The following is an 18,787-nucleotide window of genomic DNA, read 5'->3' as shown; positions in this document are numbered from 1 at the left end:
TGGTACAGCAAAGAAATCTCAGGATGTTATGTAGTCCAATTTCGCCTACATTCTTACCTCTGGGTTCGGAGCCGAATGTCTGCTCTGACTTGGCCAACTTTTCTAGCTCAAAGTCTTTCTATTGGCTGGGCTAAGATGGTATCCCATGCTGCACTGCTCTCTATCCCCAGATCTCGTTTGCCGCTTGTGTAGCTCGGACGTGGTATCGCTCTTGGCTGTGGCTAAGTACCCTTTTTCTTCATTATTAGAGAATTTGTTGCAAACAAAAAGCTATTGTAATAGCGATTGTGTGTTTTGGTCTTGTATTGTGGAAAAGCTGTGTGTTTGATCGTTTTTCTGTGGTATCCCACTGGCTGTTTCCAACGGGCTAGGCCCGTTTCATTTAGAGGACCTAGTCTGTCCCCTTGCTTTCCTTGTGTTATAAACTCTCTGGGTCTAAAACCGTTTAAATTAGAGGTTTTTAGTTCTTCCCCCTTGTGTTGTGTCTAAGGATCATTTTAAATTGGAGATCTTGAGGTAGTTTGTTAGTGGTAGTTTTTTCCCGCCTTGTGACTGACCGTTGGTCCTTTATTCAGTGACTACTTGTCTTTGGTGCTTTGGTTGTTGGTTAGCTATGTCCAAAGATACTAGGGAGCACAAGCCCTCAGACTTCAAAAAATGCTCCAGGTGCAGTTATAAAATGTCCATTACCGATGGACATTTTGTCTGTGTGTATTGTCTGGGAGCAGTCCATCTCCAGGAGTCGTGCAGTTTTCTGTCATGTTTTTAGTCCAAGAGTTCTTCAGAAAAGGAAGAATAAGTTGATTTTGAAGGGACTTCTCAAACCCTCCTTCGAGGAGGGTCTGGAAACTGCTTCCAGCTCTAAGGCAAAATCTTCTAAATCTAAAAAGAGATCTCTGGCTCCATCAGTCTCCTCGGAGCCACTGCTTCGACATCCTCTGCTCCATTGCCCTCGGGGCCGCAGGAAGTGTCAGTTGTTATGGAACCTGCATCGGCTCCAATCGTCTTGGAACCTATTCGGAGCCAATCGCCTAGCATTAGACCAGTATCACCGCCTCGCAGGTCTCGATCTCCTTCTCTATCCTGTAAATCCTCCAGGACCTTATCAGATGTGGACGTTGATAGAGTGGTGCAGACTCCTTCAGTCACCGGTTTTGGCAAAATTGTTCTCGGCTCCGACCCAGACTACTCCAGAGCCCATCCTTCAACCTGCTTCGATACATCCTTCTCCGAGCGCACCTCAGCTTTTGGAGCCGGAGTGCTCGGCTCCATGTGACGTCCCTAGGTTGGTTCTGACAGCCCCTACTGGCTTATCGGTGCCGACGTTGGCTCCGTCCCCGTCCGCTGGATTCAGGACTCCGGATTCTTCGGTTGAACCCGGGGGAGAGGCTTTGGGACACGCCTCTGTTCCTAATCTCCCTCTCGGTGCTTCGGCTTGGGGAAGTTTGACTCCTGTCGTGGCTTCAGAGGCTGTTTGTTCCTTGGACTCAAGGGGGGGGGTACCAGCCTTCGAGGGCATGCGGAGTGTGCTGGCCAGGTTGTCACTGGCATCATGCGGATCGGTCACTGTGTCCCGTACTAGACCGGTGCAGGTCTCTGACCTCCATCTATCTCTTGACAGTGGAACCCCAATTCCTCAGGGTACCCCCCAGGAGTGGTCCCCACTTTTCTGAGGCCCCCTCAGAGCCTTTGCCTGAGGAGCCATCCAGAAAGAAGATGTGCAAGCGGAAGCACATAGATTCCCAGGATGAGTCTCTCACATCAGACACAGACCTCGAGGCATCAGAGGGGTCCCCAAAGTCATCCTCTGAGGATGTTTCTGTCTCTGACATCCTAGAGATTTTGAAACAAAGAGGTGACTGGCCATCCAAAGCCCCCTCCGAGGAGGAGTCTGTCTTCCTGAAGGCCTTTGGTGCTCAGCCCTCCACCTCCTGGGTATCTCCACCCTTCGAGCTTCTGGATTTGGTTTGTCGAAGGGTGTGGGAAACCCCTGACTCTGTGGAACCAGACCCAGGAGACCCAATAAATTTTTGTCTGCTCCTCCTGATAAGGAATTTCTGTCCAAGGGAGTCCCTGTGGATGCCATGGTGGTGGCAGCTGCCACTCAGAAGAAATTAGCTGAGACTTCTTCCACTGTCCATCCCCCTAACAAGGAGTCTATGACCATGAACCAGTACAGGAGGTGTACTTTTTCTTCAGCGACCTTTACCTTACGGTCACTGAATTATTTATCTCACTTTACACAGCTCCAGAGAGATCTCTTCAAGGAGCTTGGAGATACTCTCACAGGTAACGTTTCTGAGGCGGTGACCCAGACGGTTAACGCTCAGATGTCTACCCTCAATTCCATTGTAAACTCCTCCAAGAGGCTGATTTCATATGCAGCCGAAGGAGCGAGTAGGGCAGCAAGTTCAGGAATTGCTCTTAGGCGACAAGCCTGGATGCTCCTTTGTCATTTCGCGAAGGCCTTCAAGTCTTCATTCACCGACGCCCCTTTCGATGGTTCCTCTTTGTTCGGAACCAAGGTGAAAGACACCCTCACCAGGTGCGAGCAGGAGGGAAAAACTCTGTCTGCTGTAGGAGTACGTTTTTCCCTTCCCTCTAGGCCTTATCCCAAGGCCCAATGGGATGGCAAAATGTGGTTCAAGAAATCAGAGTTTTTTTCCCGGTGCACAAGGTGAGCCCCCCTCCAGAGGCAGGGGAGGGGGGTGGTTATTCAGGAAGACGCCGCCCGAGGGGCAGAGGAGGCCCCCGCAACTCGGGAGACCGTGATTCCTTTCTTGGTTCTCCCTACCGCCACTCCTGATGGGAGGCCCGACTGTGCGTTTCCAGAGCCAGTCTGGGGTCTAATTTCGTTGTACCCGGAGGCCTGGCAAGACATCACCCAGGACCAGTGGAGTCTACGAATAATTTTCGGAGGATATGTCATCTTGTCAGATCCCCCTCCAGTCAAGAAAATCCCAGATGTTCCACCCATTCAAAAGGATTATGCAGCTTCAGAAGTTTCAAAGCTGCTACAAAAAGGAGCCATCCAACATATCCCCTCAGACCAGATCGGATTGAGGACTTACTCCAGATTCTTTTTGGTGCCGAAAAGGACAGGCGACCTGAGACCCATTTTGGATCTCAGCCAATTGAACACCCACGTGCAAAAGTCCAAGTTCCGAATGGTCACATTGCAGTCTATTCTCCCATTGTTGGGAAAAGAAGTGTGGATGTGCTCCATCGACCTCAAGGATACTTACTACCACATAAAGATGGACAGGGCATCCAGAAGTCACCTACACTTCCGGCTGGGAGCCAGTCATTTTCAGTTTCGAGCCCTGCCCTTTGGTCTCACCACAGCCACCAGGGTGTTTACCAAATGCATGGCAGCGGTGACTGCTCACTTGAGACGTCCGGGATTCCAAGTGTTTCCATATCTGGACAACTGGCTTCTTACTGCTACCACCAGGCATCTACTAATTTAGATCAGGGACGCTACTATCAACCTATGTCAACAGCTGGGCATCACATTGAACTGGGAAAAATCTGCCTTGTTGCCCTCACAGCGTGTCACTTTTTTATAGGTGCAGAACTAGACACCGTCCTCATGCGGGCGTTTCTACCACAGGAAATAATCAGAGTCCTACAACAACAAGTTCACGCATTGCTCTCTCTGAGAAGAGCGAAGGGAAGACGGGTCCTCCAACTTTTGGGGACAATGGCTGCGACGATTATGTTCGTTCCTTTGGCAAGGCTACATATGAGACTCCTTCAGTGGCTTCTCTTTGCCCAGTAGTCTCTTCAACGTCTTTCACTTTCTCACCCTATTCTACTCAGACAGGTGCAAACAGGATCTCAGTTGGTGGCTTTGCACCAACAACCTGAATGCAGGAAAGCCCTTTGTTCCTGCGTCCCCGATTGCCACGGTGTCCACGGATGCCTCCTAGATGGGGTGGGGGGGCATTATCTAGGCAGGACAGTCCAAGGCACGTGGCAAGAGCACGAGATACATCTGCATATCAATGTCCTGGAGATAAGAGCTGTGCTACTAGCGTTGCAAGCACTTCAGAGTTTTCTTGCTCTCGGGACTATTGCAATCCACTCAGACAATATGTCAGTGGTGTGGTATCTGAACAAACAGGGAGGAACCAAGTCTTATCCCCTTTGCAGAGAGGCCACGCGAGTGTGGCAGTGGGCAGTGTCTTCCCAATGTTTTCTGGTGGCAACGCACATTCCAGGGAAGTCCAATGTGATCGCAGACAGACTAAGCAGAGCTATTCTGATGCCTTACGAGTGGTCCCTGAACTGTCAAGTTGTAGAACAGATCTTCCACAGGTGGGGTCAGCCTTGCTGCGACCTTTTTGCCAGCCCCCTCAATGCCAAATGCAGCAGCTACTTTACGTTGATACCCCCTCAAGGGGAGTCACCCAGGGACACTCTAGTCCACGATTGGCCCTCCGGTCTACTATATGCCTTCCCTCCGGTCCCTTTGCTGTCAAAGGTTATTCAGAAAGCACAATCCTTGAGAAACAGAATGATTCTGATTGCCCCACACTGGCCTCGTCAAATTTGGTTTCCCTTTCTCCGTCCCTATCTCATGGATGCTCCTTGGATTCTGGACCCACAACCAGACTTAACTGACACACATGTCAGGGCAGCTCCATCCCTCTCTTCTGACCCTCCGGTTGACAGCCTGGCTACTCCACTTCCGTCATTAGTTAGGCTTCATCATTTCTTACCAGAGGTGGTTCATATTTTATCTTCCTCTCATAAGCCCTCGACCGGGAAGATTTATTACAGTAAATGGAAGAGGTTCTCAATCTGGGCACATGCCAAAAAGATTGACCCTTTCACAGCTCCAATTTCGTCTGTATTGGAGTCCTTGTCTATGCTTTTTAACAAGGGTTCAGCGGCCGCAATCATTAAAGTCCAATTGGCGGCAATTTCTACCTTTCATGTCGCACACGAGCCTAGCCTGATGGCACATAGACTCTGTAAGGCTTTTCTGAAGGGCACTCTGTTACTTCGTCCTACGGTATCGGAACCTGTCATGCCTTGGGATTTAAACTTTGTTCTACAGGCTCTTACTTCACCCCCCTTTGAGCCTGCAGCCACTTGTGATTTAAAATTCTTAACTTGGAAGACTGTCTTTTCAGTAGCCATCACGTCAGCCAGACGCATTTCGGAGCTTCAAGCTTTATCAATCAGACTCCCTTATTTGATTTTTCATAAGGACAGGGTTTCTCTCAGACAGAACCCCTCCTTTCTTCCCAAAGTGGCATCAATCAGTAACCTTAATCAATCTATTGAGTTGCCAGTGTTTTTTCCCCAGTTCTCAAACAAGGCAGAATTCCAATTTCATCAATTGGATGTACACAGACAATTAAGTTTTTATCTGCACAGAACGAAAGACCTCAGAAAATCTGATCAGTTGTTGGTTTCCTTTTTGGAAAACAGAATTGGGTCTCCTGTCTCAAAAGTCACACAGTCCAGGTGGATCTCCAGCTGTATTTCTTTCATTTATTCCTCAGGGGGTAAAGATCTACCGTTCCGGGTGAAGGCTCAGTCTACTCTGTATCTACATCTACAGCCTATCAGGCCAGATTGTCTATGGATGATATTTGTGCTGCGGCTACTTGGGCATCTCCTCACACCTTTGTTACTCATTACAACTTGGATGTGGTATCTAGGGGCAGGTCTTCCTTTGGTTCCACAGTGCTCAGGAGTATTTTCCACTGAGTCTCCCAGGATTTAGGTGCTAGGGACGCTGTCCCACGGGTAAGAATGTAGGTGAGATCGGACTACATAACATCAAGAAGTTATGTACTCACCATAACGTTTGATGTATGTAGTCCATCTCTCCTCACATTCTTACTTACCCCCCCACCTTCCCCAGTCCTGGAGGATCTGGAGGTTAGGTCTGTTTTCAGAGCTTCCTTCATTGTTGGTTTGTCCTTTCCTTAGGGGTGTTATGCATGGAGAATGAGTGCTGGGGCTCGCAGCAAACTAGATCTGGGGATAGAGAGCAGTGCAGCATGAGATACCATCTTAGCCCAGCCAATAGAAAGACTTCGAGCTAGAAATGTTGGCCGAGTCGGAGCCGACATTCAACTCCGAACCCATGGGTAAGAATGTGAGGCGAGATGGACTACATACATCAAACATTATGGTGAGTACATAACTTCTTGTTTTCTCTGTATGCTCTGTTTTCTAGCTGTACTGTGTGTGTGTGTGTGTGTGTGTGTGTGTGTGTGTGTGTGTGTGTGTGTGTGTGTGTGTGTGTGTGTATAAATATATATATATATATATATATTTTTTTGGAAACAGCTCATTTTGAAAAGCCTTGTATGCAGTCAAGTCAGTCCTTCATTTCAACCTCTGATTTCGGCAGTTTTATCACTACTTCTGAATAGCTGCTTAAAGCTTTGTCTATTCTTTCCAGCCTTTTGTCATTTCACTGTATATTTTCTCCATTGTCTCGCATATTTTAAACCCCCTTGCATTCTATTTATTATTCCTCTAAATTACTGGAAATAGAATCCTGTACTGAGGCTAGAACAGCTGCATTTTTTTTTAACTGACATCCAGGCAAGTAGTGACTAATCTGCAACTGAATTTTACCCAAGTAAATGGATTTTGCTAGCTGTTTTCCAAAGTTTCTGTTTTCTCACTGGAAGAGCTCTTATTCCCCTTTTGATCAATGTGCAGCCAACTTGGGAGTTCTCCAGTTTTTTTTTTTTTTTTTTTCTTGAATATTCATAGGTCTGTTAAAAAGCAATCTGTATCAGAGGCATTGCAACTTTCCCCTTCTGTGAACTCTGATTCAGAGAAGGACAAATTAGATTTCAATGGACAAGATAATAGATCATAAGAAGTTACTAGGCTAATGGACCTAGGGCCCTTACAAGCCTAGCTAAGTTCTTACCCATATTTCCACGATCCGATGTATTGCCCCTGTCCAAGAGGGACACGGGTGGAACCCCTGGGGTGAATTTAAGGTCATCCATCCAATCATCCAGATTGTGTTTGAAAAGGGCCAATGAAGTGCTCTGTTTGACATGAAGTTGGGGATCTGTTCCAAAGGTGCGGTAACCTCTGGGAGATAAATCTGATCCCCAGCAGGTTTTATCAGTGTTACATACCAGGTTAAGGTCTTTAGAGCAAGTAACCCGTGTACCATTTGACTTTCGGATATTAAGCATTTCCAGTAATGCAGGGTCAGAGATTGCCTTGTATGCAAGGTAGACATCACCTCTGAGTAGTCTGTATGAAACGGAATGAAGTGACAGTGATTTCAGATGATCCCTATAGGATAAATTGTGAAGACCTTGAATTTTCCTTTTGAGGAACCTTTGTAGTTTCTCCAATTGTTGCAGGTTATGTATTCTCTGGCTGAGTTTCTTGCACTGAGAGCATTTTACCTTCTGCTTCACCACCTCATTTTAGACATACCTTTTATAGAATGACCACTTTGAGGTGGAGGATAAGGAATTTACTCTGGCCTGTGCTAGCTACAGGTTTCCCCCAGGCTTGCTTCACGTAATCTTGGCCATTCCTTTAGTTTTTGAAGCCTTGGCTGATGTATTTTATAATGTCTTTCGGCAATCTGATTCCTATCTTCCTTCTTTAAGGAAGCCAGACCATTTCTGCAAAGTGATGGATTCTTTTAAATATCTATTTGCAGGATCAGTCTGCAATGTCCAGGGATGCCAGCAAAGAAACCCCTGTGGTGCAAATAAGAATAGTTATCCTAATGACAGAGCAGGATAATTGTGGTCAGAATCAGTGGAAAGGTATGTACGTCTGCTGTCCTTGCTTTTTGGGCCCTTAAACTACCAGACTCTTATGCTGACCTTCTAGGGGATGTTGCTGTCCCATGACATGGGCAAGACTGAGCATGCGAGATATGGACTTCAAAGACAAAAGTGCTCAAGTTGTGCAACTTCCGGTCCAAGGTGACCGAGCACTCATTACCAAAGTCTGTCAGCTATGTTGAGTAGAGGGATGAAGCTGTGTCTACGACTCTGGTAAGCAGGGCTCAGTTAGTGGCCCTAGTATTGGAGGAGCCAGTGAGGGAAGGAATAGAATAAAAGGGCGGTGTCTACACACCTCTCACATGAGCATAGAATAACATGCTGGGAAGGGTGTAGCTGCTGTGCTGCTGCTGTATGCTAGAGATCATGCCAGATTGTAATAATGGCAGCAGAGGGATGGGACTACAGAGGAGGTGATGCATAGCCTACTGAAGCCTATTGCAAGCCCCAAAGGAGGGCAAGAGATTAGCATCCCAAGGTGAGGAGACTTACTTTCATTAGGTCTGGATGTCAAGCAAGTGAGCCTGGAACAACATGGAGGACTTCTGGCTCTGTACCACCTACCATCAAGATGACCGTCTTTGCTAATGGCCAAACCTTACCATTTCTGGATAAGTGAAGTTGGCTGATTGGATATCTGGGAGAGGAAAGCTGATTGTCAGCATGAAGTGGCACAGAGAGTAAAATAATAATAATAATAAAATGTAGCTGTTGCTACAGATGGAGCATATAAAGTATCAGCTGCACGGCTGGCATTAAAATATCCTGTGAGGATTCAGCCTGTGCCAAAACATGCGAAAGCTGAATTTCTTTAACTCCCCAGTGGATAAGGAGTTCCTGTTTGGACTGTACAGAGAAGGTGTTCAAAAATCTAGAGGAAATAGGAAAGATTATTCAGTTTGTCTGGTAGTTTTGTTCTCTCCCTGTACTAGACTGTAAAAGAGATTACCCCACTAAGAACTGGCCTTTCGACCAAAGACAAAAGAGGCAAAAGCTAGAAAGTTTGCTATTGCAAAATATGACAAGGTAAACAGAAGGGAAAGGGACCTCTGTGCTGAGGTCCTGAGATGAACACCTGTGACAATTTCATGCTTCTCCCTCCCCATCTTCAGAAATTCCACCCCATCCCTACTCTTGGCCACTAAGGGTAAAGGGCTGGTTGGGCCTGTTTCTCAATGAGAGAGAGCATCAGGAAGACAAAGGTAGTAAATATTTAAAAATAGGGATGCAAACTGCAGTTAGTATGGCAACCACATTCTTCAAGTATCTGTCCAGTACCAGCAGATCAAAGACCCTTTTTCAGCCTCTTGTGTAACAACTGCTCTTGCATGGAACTGTAGAGAGAGTACCAAAAGGTGGGGGGAAAAGGGCAGAAGCTTCTACTCAACTCTGTTCTTAGTTCCAAGAAAGGAGAGAACTCTGGAGACCAATTTTACATTGTCAAGGCTGAGCAAGTTATGAAAAATTTCAAAGTTTAAAACATTAATCTTGCAAATGCCTTCTTCCACTACTCTTCACTGGCATACAGGATCATTCTAGATATAAAAGATGCCACCTACATATTGCCAGAGCACACAAAGTATTTCATACCTAAAGCAGTAGGCTGCCATTGCCAATTCACCCTCTTGCCATGGGAGCAGTAGACAGACCAGAGTACTTGGGTCCAGTAATTGCCTTTGCTGAGCCAGTGGCATTCATATCTACCCTGTTTAGGTGACTGCATGACCCAGGCAGTAGCCACCGAAGATGCCCAGAAAACACTCCATTTTTGGAACCTGGGTCTCTATCTGAACTTAGCAGCCTTTTCTGGTACTCTGAAGACAAGTCATCTTTCTGTGGTCACTGATAAACAGAGTAGTAAAGGATTTTCCTTACATCAGACAAAGTATTCTTACCAACAGAAAGTAGTTTTAGGGAAACATTTCTATAAGTGAATTCCTAAGATTCCTGAGTTACATGGATGGCATCTTCCACTGTGATGTTACCTTTTGCAAGGCTGCATATGAGGAGATTTCAGTGGAACTTGAGAACCCAGATTGAGCCAGCAGAACCAGTACATGTAGTGTCTTATCTTTCTACTTTTCTGTATCCAGAAAGGTGTATCTTGGTGGTTCAGCAGGTGTACCTCCATCAGTGGTTCCCTTCAGACCAGAGCCAGGCACTCGTTTGCTCACCACAGATTCCTCAGATGTGCCCCCTTGTTGTAAAGGAGAATCCAGGGAGCATGGGATTGCAGCCTAAGGATAAGGCACATCAGTACTGAATACATTATCATTTATTTCAGTTTGTTTGCTTGGGCAAACAAACCCAGAGGTCCAGGGAGAAAAGCTACACAAGAAATATAGTAGTGTATATACTACATACAGAATACACATGTAACATTCAGTAGCATTGCATGTAAAGTCCCACAAGGACTATTTACAGTAATACTATGCAGTATGCTGAATGCTAAGGTAACAATTAGCATTACATAAAAGTGAGGATAAATAAAGATTATGAAATAGGTATTTTTTGCTGCACTGTGTTCAACATTGGTGCATTACTTTAGGTCAGATGTAATTATATGTGTTTTGTCATAGAAAGGGAAGACATACAGAAGAATAAGAGAAAAGCTAGTTGCTGATACTTGTGTACATAGGAGAGGTAGTTTAGGAATGATTTAGCCTGGAGAATGGAGGAGGCTTAGCCAGGAGTCATGCAGGAGCATTTTTAATTGATCTTTGAAGTTATTTGTGTTGAAGAGTCTGATCGGAGCGGAGGATGCAGTACAAGAAACAAATAAAGATGGCATAGGCATATGTCCCAGTTACAACACTGACATCCTGATATTTGAAGAGGAGAGTGTCCATCCGGCCTACTGGGAGAAAGATGTTGAGCTTTTATTTCAGACCAGTCATTTGACCCTATTCATCTGAAATCCCAAGTGTCATTACTATAGCAGTGAATATACTTTATCCTCAACAGTTATGGGAAGTTCAGCACAACTCTCCTTTCACGTACTAAACTGATTTGTGGTTATGACTTAATGCATCAGTTAAAATTAAGTCCACTTGCAGCCCATTAATTATTTTCTGCCATTTACATAGGTAGGGTTTTTGTCTTTGTTATTGCTGGTTAAAGAAATATTGCTTGTGCATGGCCTTAGAATAAAAAAAAAGCATTGTTGGATGCATACCTTTTGGATTTCAGTTGTGCGTTGAAAGTTTCTGATTTCAGAGATATGATTAATGGATGGTCCTCATCACACTTTTGGGAAGGTCTCATTGATGCTTGATGGGTGGGCTTGGTTTAAGCACATAAGACTTTGCTGGGACAGTTGGTATGTGCCTATTCCCCTGGAAGGTGGCCTGCATTATTTGTTGCCTCGTTGACCTCCCAATAGAGTCCAGCCTGTAAGTATGGGCTAGATCCCTTTCCTACCTGTCTTGTGAGAGTACTGGCTCTTAAGCAGTCGATGCATTATGGGGATTTCAACGCTGCCGTTGTCCTCATTTCACCAACAATGATCACTAGCAGTGATCCCCAGAAGAATCCTGTTGTTCAGGGTTACTTGTACAATGATCACTAGCAGTGATCCCCGGAATAATCCTGTTGTTAAGGGTTACTTGTACAATGATCACTAGCAGTAATCCTCTTATTCAGGGTTACTTGTAGCTGAGGCTTCTACTCCTTGAACTTTCCACTCAGCCAAGCTGGAATGATTTGCCCTTTTAGAAGTGGTGTTTTGAGCCTACATCAGTATCCACAGTTCAGGTGTGAGAGATGGGGGTGCATGTTTGGCTTTATGGTAGGAATGAGTTGCAGTTGTGTGGTTTCACCTTTGTTGACTTCAGTTCAGTGCCATTGCCAGGCTTAGTACAGGTCTGTCCCTGTCTCGCACTTCACCTTTAGTGTGTGTATATGACTGCATGTTGGTCCAGGTTAAATTGTTAAGCCATGCTTGTATGTTATGCAGTCACTGTGATGCCCCTGCACTGGCGCAGTAGTCAAGAAGCCTCAGTCCTCACCACTGATACCAGTGAGGGACATCCACATTGGGAGGATGGCAAGTACACATGCAGTAAAGTACAATTTCCCTTAAGAGCACACAGAGATCAGTCAGTCTGGGGCTGGTTTCTCTCTCTCTCTGTCTCTTGATCTCCATTAAGACTGTCCACTGGCACAGCCGAGCGGTCAGTCCAAAACCTCCAGCACCCTCTGTTCAGCCAGTGCTTTGTGTCCCTGCCCAGGTAGCACACACACACACACACACACACACACACACACACACACACACACACACACACACACTCACTTTGAGATTTGATTTATATGCAAACACTCCTGGGGAAGGCTGGCACAAGTTCACTAGCTATGCCCCTTTCTGCCCAGACTATAAGGCAGTAATTACTGCCACCAACTAGCTCTTTATCAGCTACTATAAGGCCCTTCCCAAAGGGTGATCAATTCTGCTGTGCAATGTTACTATTATCCACATGGTAAGTGTGTCAAAGACTTTAAGGCTATTCAAGAGTGGCCTGTACAATGTCCCCAAATACATATACAAGTACGCTAAGAGCTTAAATATCTCTAAACAAACCAGCCACAATTAAAAGGTTTAACTATATTTAATAATAAATAATAAAAGCACAAGACAACACTCAGTAACTCAACACAGTGACAACTGAGTTTAGAAATACAGGAAATATTTTAAAACAGCATACAGAAGGCATATAAACTAATCTTACTAAGTTCCTATCTATCTCTAAGAGAAACTATGTTGTAAATAACTTACTTACAAAGCAAGGCAAATACAAGTGCTGAATGGGTGTTTACAAATACAAAATGCACAGATTACTATCAAACATTTCTGCTGGGTTATCTCAGATTACACCATTCTTGTCACCTCTGTCCTCTGTTTCCAGGCTAACTTATCTGTTAGAAGCTTTCCTGGAGCTGGAAGTTGTAAAACAGTTGCACAGTTTTACCTTTGAAACCTGTAATTATTTTCTGTTTCCAGACAGTAGAAATAATTTCTACCTGCAGAAATTCTGTCTTCTAGCTGCGGTAAACACAATCATAAAACTATTCGTAGAGGTTTTGCAAGTTACCTCTGTTTTTTTCCAGTGGGGTACACTGTGGTTACATTCGTGAAGCACATAACATACAGTTTTCTTACATTTGAAGGACAAGCATACAAATCATATTACTTTTCACAAATGACAGAATTATTTACAAAATTCTAGCTAGTTAGGCTGCAGCCTTCACAGTCATATTAACCCAGGTGTGATGATAGTGGAGTTAGGACATGCACAGTATATGGGGCTCTTTCCTCTGTTGATGAGGAGGCCTTTAAATAACCCATTCTGCCCTCATAGTCAAGTTTTCTTACCAAGGCTGTGGTATCTAGGGGCTTGTTATGTAGTTTTGTTTTTGGATGGCTTATATTTCCAGACAATGCCCTGACTGCTGCTGTTAAGTTTTATTAGTGGGCTAAAAATCCATCAAGGGCAGCCAGATTACTTGCTGCTGTTATCAACCTGAAGCCCAAGGTGTACGGCCTTTTACATTCTCGTCCTGACTACATCTCCAGTCATGGGGGAGATTGAGATTTTCTACAGCTTCTCATTCTTCTTTTTGAATATTCAGTACACCAGCAGTACTCTAACTCTGCATTTTCTTTGTGAGTAGCATCGTGTGTGTTTTAGCAAGCTTGCACCAGTGGTATGAGGGGACAGAACCCTGGAAAAGTTTCTAACTGTAGATAACCAGAGTTTGATTAGTACCCCGTGAGTTTATAAAAATAAAAAACTTGAGCCATTGCAATAAGTGATCTTACTATATCTGGTTTATTTAAATTATGAACACTTTCATCCTGTAGAGGTTATTTTATTTTTATTTATTTTAGTTATTTAACATTTGTTAACTGTGAAAGTCCGATTTGGGACAAAGCCAGTTTTCAGCAGAGGCCTGGGGAGAAACGCTCCAGATGCATGTCTTTGAACGTGGGAGGAAACCTACACGAACGCAGTGAGGACATGCAGATTCCGTACAGAAGGCACCCCAGCCGAGAATCTAAACGGAGAACCTCTTGCTGTGAGGCGACAATGCTACCGCTGCATCACTGCGCCGTCTGAGTTCATCAGATAAAAAAGTTTTTATTAATGAACATAACTATTTCACATGTTTCAAATGCTGCTGAAAAGGGGGGATGTAGAGGGCACCTTTTACCATTGTTTGTGAGAGTAGGGTTGTTTGGTTGACAAAATATTGTGATTTAATCTATGGGAAACGTATGTTATTAATTAGAATATGGGGTCCAACCGGTCTTCACCAGTATGTATGTCTTTATTTTTGTTTACCGAGTAGTGCACTGATCTCAATGGACCATTTGCAGGCACCGCCTGGATGAATAAGATCACACAAAGCATAAAAAAAGCATTTACAGATATAGAGAGAGAGAAAAAGCAAATATATATATATATATATATATATATATATATATATAATTAATATATATATATATGTGTGTGTGTGTGTGTATATGTGTGTGTGTGTATAGATATATATATATATATATATATATATATATATATATATAGATAGATAGATATATATATATATATATATATATATATATATATATATATATATATATATATATATAGCTAGAGATGCAAGAATAGGCTACAACATTTGGTTCAAGAAGCAGTTTACAGTATCAAAACATGGAAAGAAGAATGGAATTCTGCTTTGCAGAGCTTTATGGGTAAGTTGTAGCCATGACTGAGATGGTTTATGCTACAGGTATAGCAGCATATCATTCTATAGAGAAGAATGAAGACATTAGAAGAGGCAAGTGAGAATAGTTAGAAGAAAGGATACCATGGGGAGAAGACCGAAAAAAGGTGAGACAGGCATGCAAAGGGAAGAGGAATAGAAAGACGTGCAAGAGAGATGCAAAGAGAAGAGGGGGAAAAGGAATGAATTTCAAGGAAAATAAATGTTTCAAATTTTCGAGGTGCATTATCTTGGGCTTTGAGCAATATCATGGATTGTCGTTCTAAATCAAAACCTGACCCAATACTCTATACTGTACTGTGTTGGTGGGAGTGACTGAGTGTAAAATGTTTCAAAAATAATCCACTATCAAATTCCTACATAACTGTTTTAACCTAAGCAATTAGTGAATCATGTTGTTGTCTTTCGGCTTTTCCCGGTTAGGGGTCGCCACAGCAGAACTCTGGTCCACTAATGACTGGCAGATTTTCACGAACGCCGAGGTGCCAGCTTGATGTTCAACCTTCAATGAAGGCACGCCCATTTACGCATGTCTTTTGAACGCCCACCCAACCGCGGGGAGGACATGCAGACTCCACACAGAAGGCACTCCCCGCACTCCAGCCGAGAATCGAACGGTTGAACCTCTTGCTGTGAGGCAACAACTCTACCGCTGCACCACCACGGATGTATATCAACTAGTGAATCATAGGTTATTGAAATAATAAATGAAAGTAACAATAAAAACGAGTCAAGATTCAACAGAAGCCCACTTTTACGAGACTCATTGACATTTATGCATAAAGAAAACGGTCATGTTGCTTTTCTGTTTTGAAAATGCTAGAACCAAACCTCATGGAACATCAGGATACAGTAATGCTAGTATAATGAGATTGTTCTGCTGAATTGTTGTAAAAGTAGCTTGAATAAAAGTTAAAATGACCCGCAGAAATGAGCTGGTTCATGAAGAGTAACCCGTGGTTTGTCAGATCATGAAAACTGTTTAAACAGCTTGTGAAATAATTCACAAACAGAAGGTACCAGACTGTAGTCTGGTAAAAATACTTTGTTTCGCTGTGATGGCATTGGCTGTATAGTTTTCCAGGTGGCCACTTGTCTGCCTATCAATGCTGGTTTGAATCTATGTGTAGAGTCCTGTTGCAGCTGTTCTTCGCCTGAATCATGTAGAAAGAAGTACATGTGTGCTGCGTGTGTGGTTAAGGACATCTGGAAGAGGGAGTGGTCTGGTATTGCCACGGTTCTGTGATCTGATTAGTGGCACTGGAGGTAGATGATGCAGGGTAGGATTGGTATGCCTGCCCTAGGGAAGGGGTGAAGGGAGTATATGTGCCCAAGGACACATGCACATTAGGCTGGATTTTCCTTTTGGAGACCAAGGGAAAAGTAACACTGCTCCTGTGGTGAATTGAATATGACCTGCTAATGTCAGACTTTGCAGAATTGAGGAGTAGTGCAATGCTGGCACTCATTGCACACCTCACCCATGGGCTGTCTGTCTGTGGGTGAGTACAGGGGGGTAGGGCTTACAAAAGAAACCTGAACCACCCCAATGGCTACTTTGATAGCCCCCCAACCCCCCATGCTTGAACCTTGCTGAAGTGATAAGGAATTAATTGGATATTTAACTGGGAGGGGGTGATTAATGCCAGGCAGCAGGGACATATTCTATTAAAAAAAAAGGCTTTTACTTAGAGGGAATGACTCCGTCTTTTGACCTGCCAAAATGTGTAGGATACTCAGGACTGCAGAGACAACAGAAGTTACAGCTTGTAAATGTTAACTTTTTTTTTTGTCTGAGCCTTGCTTACTTGTATATTTGAAAAGAAATGCTGCGTTGTGGTTGTGTTAAGTCCTAGAAGATCTCAACAGTCATGATGCCGCATGTACTGTATTTTATTTTTTCTTTCATGTGCCATTTAGTTGCAACTATGCATATGAAAAATGTGCATTCATTTTGATTGAACTTGCTGCAGTTTAGAGTTGTGTTTTTCATTAAAGCAAACTTAAGAAAAAAACTGCTGCTGAGGAATTTTTGGCTGTTTATAAATTTATAATTAGTGCTCATTAAAGTTTTACTCATTTTGTTACCTGAGGGAGGAGACTGCACTTGAATTGTGTGATGTTTGTTGTTTTAGTTGAGAACATCCAAGCAGGTGGTGGCAGCCCAGTTTCCTGGGAGCATTTTTACCATTCGCTGATGTTGTATCATGTTCATTTACGGAGGGATCTTCCCAGTGCAGACAGTGTACAGCATCGTCATCTTCCTCTAAGGGGAATTACACAGAGAGAACTTGATGGCCTTATTGCCTTTCTTCAGCTTCAAACAACCATTGTCAAGTGGGTAAGTAAATGTGTAACAGATATGAAGTGTGGCAGTTTTTCTGTTGATATTAACATTTTATTCCTGCGCAGTATCTAGGGGACTTCCTTTATGTTTTGTGCAGTCTTGATGACTTTGTTCCTTGTCTGACCTGCATGAGAGATACCTGCATGAGAGCAGCACTTGCAGTTTTGCGTTTGGTAGATCACAGGACTGATGGCCTAGACGATACTACTGTTTGTAAAACTTTCTTTGGCTGCCAGTCTTTTATCCTGTCCCACAGCTAATCGCTCTCTCCTTGGCCTTTCGAATGTGTCTGCAGTTATCAGTTATTATTTGTTGAAAGCCACACTAATTTTTTGTTTTTAACGTGCTGTTTGCATCACCACTTGCTAGGCATTGGCCTCCCAAGCTAGTATACAGGAGCTCAGACATTGACCGCATAGGTGAGAGCCTGATGGTCAGAAGGAGGAATTATCCAATCAACTATGGAGACAGTTTGTGCGTTGTCTGTCTGTAGAGCCTTTCCTGGCCTTTCATCCAGCCATTTAGTTACCAAGAAGCTTTCCCTGCACCCAAATGGCTGTCCATACTGTCAGCCCACACATCACTGAGTGAGCCAATATCACTGTTGACCATCCCTCCACTCTGCAGCCTTAAAACTCACCTAGTGGAGTGCCATTCCCACTTATTTGTCACTCCCCCACATAATTCAAATGACCTTCAGGACAGCCTTCTTATGCCAGGAAAGTATTGAGATTATTAAGCCATAACACTTGTTTGCTGATGCAAGCATTGGCTTATAGATTCATAGACTAGGCTAATGACCTGGTTGGGTGGGGGTGGGGGGGCTTTCTAAACCTAACCAAGTTTTTCCAAAAGAATGATTACTTGTGTCCAAGTGGGACAGGCATTTATAAGCTGCCTCTGCCCAGAAGGAAGATGGGTGCCATGCCCGGTGTAAATTTCCTATTCCCCATCCACTGGTCTTCCTTGCTCTTAAACTGGGTAATAGATGAACTCAGCTTCACATGGATGGGAAACCTGTTACATAGGAGGGGACAGTCTCTAGCACACACCTGTCTCTCGAGCATGTTTTGTTTAAGTCACAAACAAAATTCAGGTCCCTAGACCTTGTATTTCTGGTACTCTTTGAGTTACGAATATGTAGGCGATTCGTAAGGCTACTGTCTGTGAGTGTACCCAGATCCCTGGCCACTAGGTCCACTCTTACGGGCATAATGTCAACATGGTAATGAGCCAGGATGGTTGACTCACAAAAGGGTACAATTATACATTTCTTAGCATTGAGTTTATGACCATGGCATTGGCACCATTTGTTAGTCAGAGATGGACCTTTTTGAAGACTGCTAGTCTCTGCAGGGGAGAGTCCGTGATAACCCCCCAGCTTGCAATAGTCTGCAAACTGTCAACTATAAACCTTCAGCATTTGCTTCCATTTCAGAGAAATAGATGCCAAAAAAGGAGAGTCTTCTGTGTTCCCACATGCATGTTGCACATGTGCACACGCACAGCTACTGTATACTAGCTTGGGAGTGCTAAGCCCATATCCTTGCTTATTGAGTTTATTTTTGTTGCTGACAAGCCTTCCCATGTTGGTGGCAGGCAGCTGACCATATGAGAATTTCCTCCTTTAACGTTGGTGTCATTTCTACCACCTGCACCCATAATTGAACTGTCGTTATCTTAGTTGTCATGAGTTTGTCACTCTGTGCCCTACCTAATTCAGGGCTACTAAGTGTTTCATTTTATTGAGACTGAATCATGATATTCAGAAGTCCGTATTCTGCATCCTTTTTAAGTCCTGTGACTGAACTGTCCCTAAAGAAGACGCTTCAAATTTTCCTGACTTCAGTAACATTTTCCT

General features: G+C 43.9%; 1 protein-coding gene across 1 annotated transcript in view; it reads left to right on the top strand.

The window, feature by feature from the left end:
- NUP205 (nucleoporin 205) overlaps positions 1 to 18,787 on the top strand; it is a 1,199,422-nt gene that overhangs the window by 295,820 nt on the left and 884,815 nt on the right. Inside the window, 1 exon segment of the mRNA XM_044087173.1 lies at positions 16,715 to 16,920. Coding sequence (XP_043943108.1) covers positions 16,715 to 16,920 — 206 coding nt within the window.

The sequence above is a fragment of the Protopterus annectens genome, chromosome 11.part0 (assembly GCF_019279795.1).
Source record: "Protopterus annectens isolate FY-2018-M chromosome 11.part0, PAN1.0, whole genome shotgun sequence".
NCBI lineage: Eukaryota > Metazoa > Chordata > Ceratodontiformes > Protopteridae > Protopterus > Protopterus annectens.
This window is presented reverse-complemented; position numbering and strand designations above follow the sequence as displayed.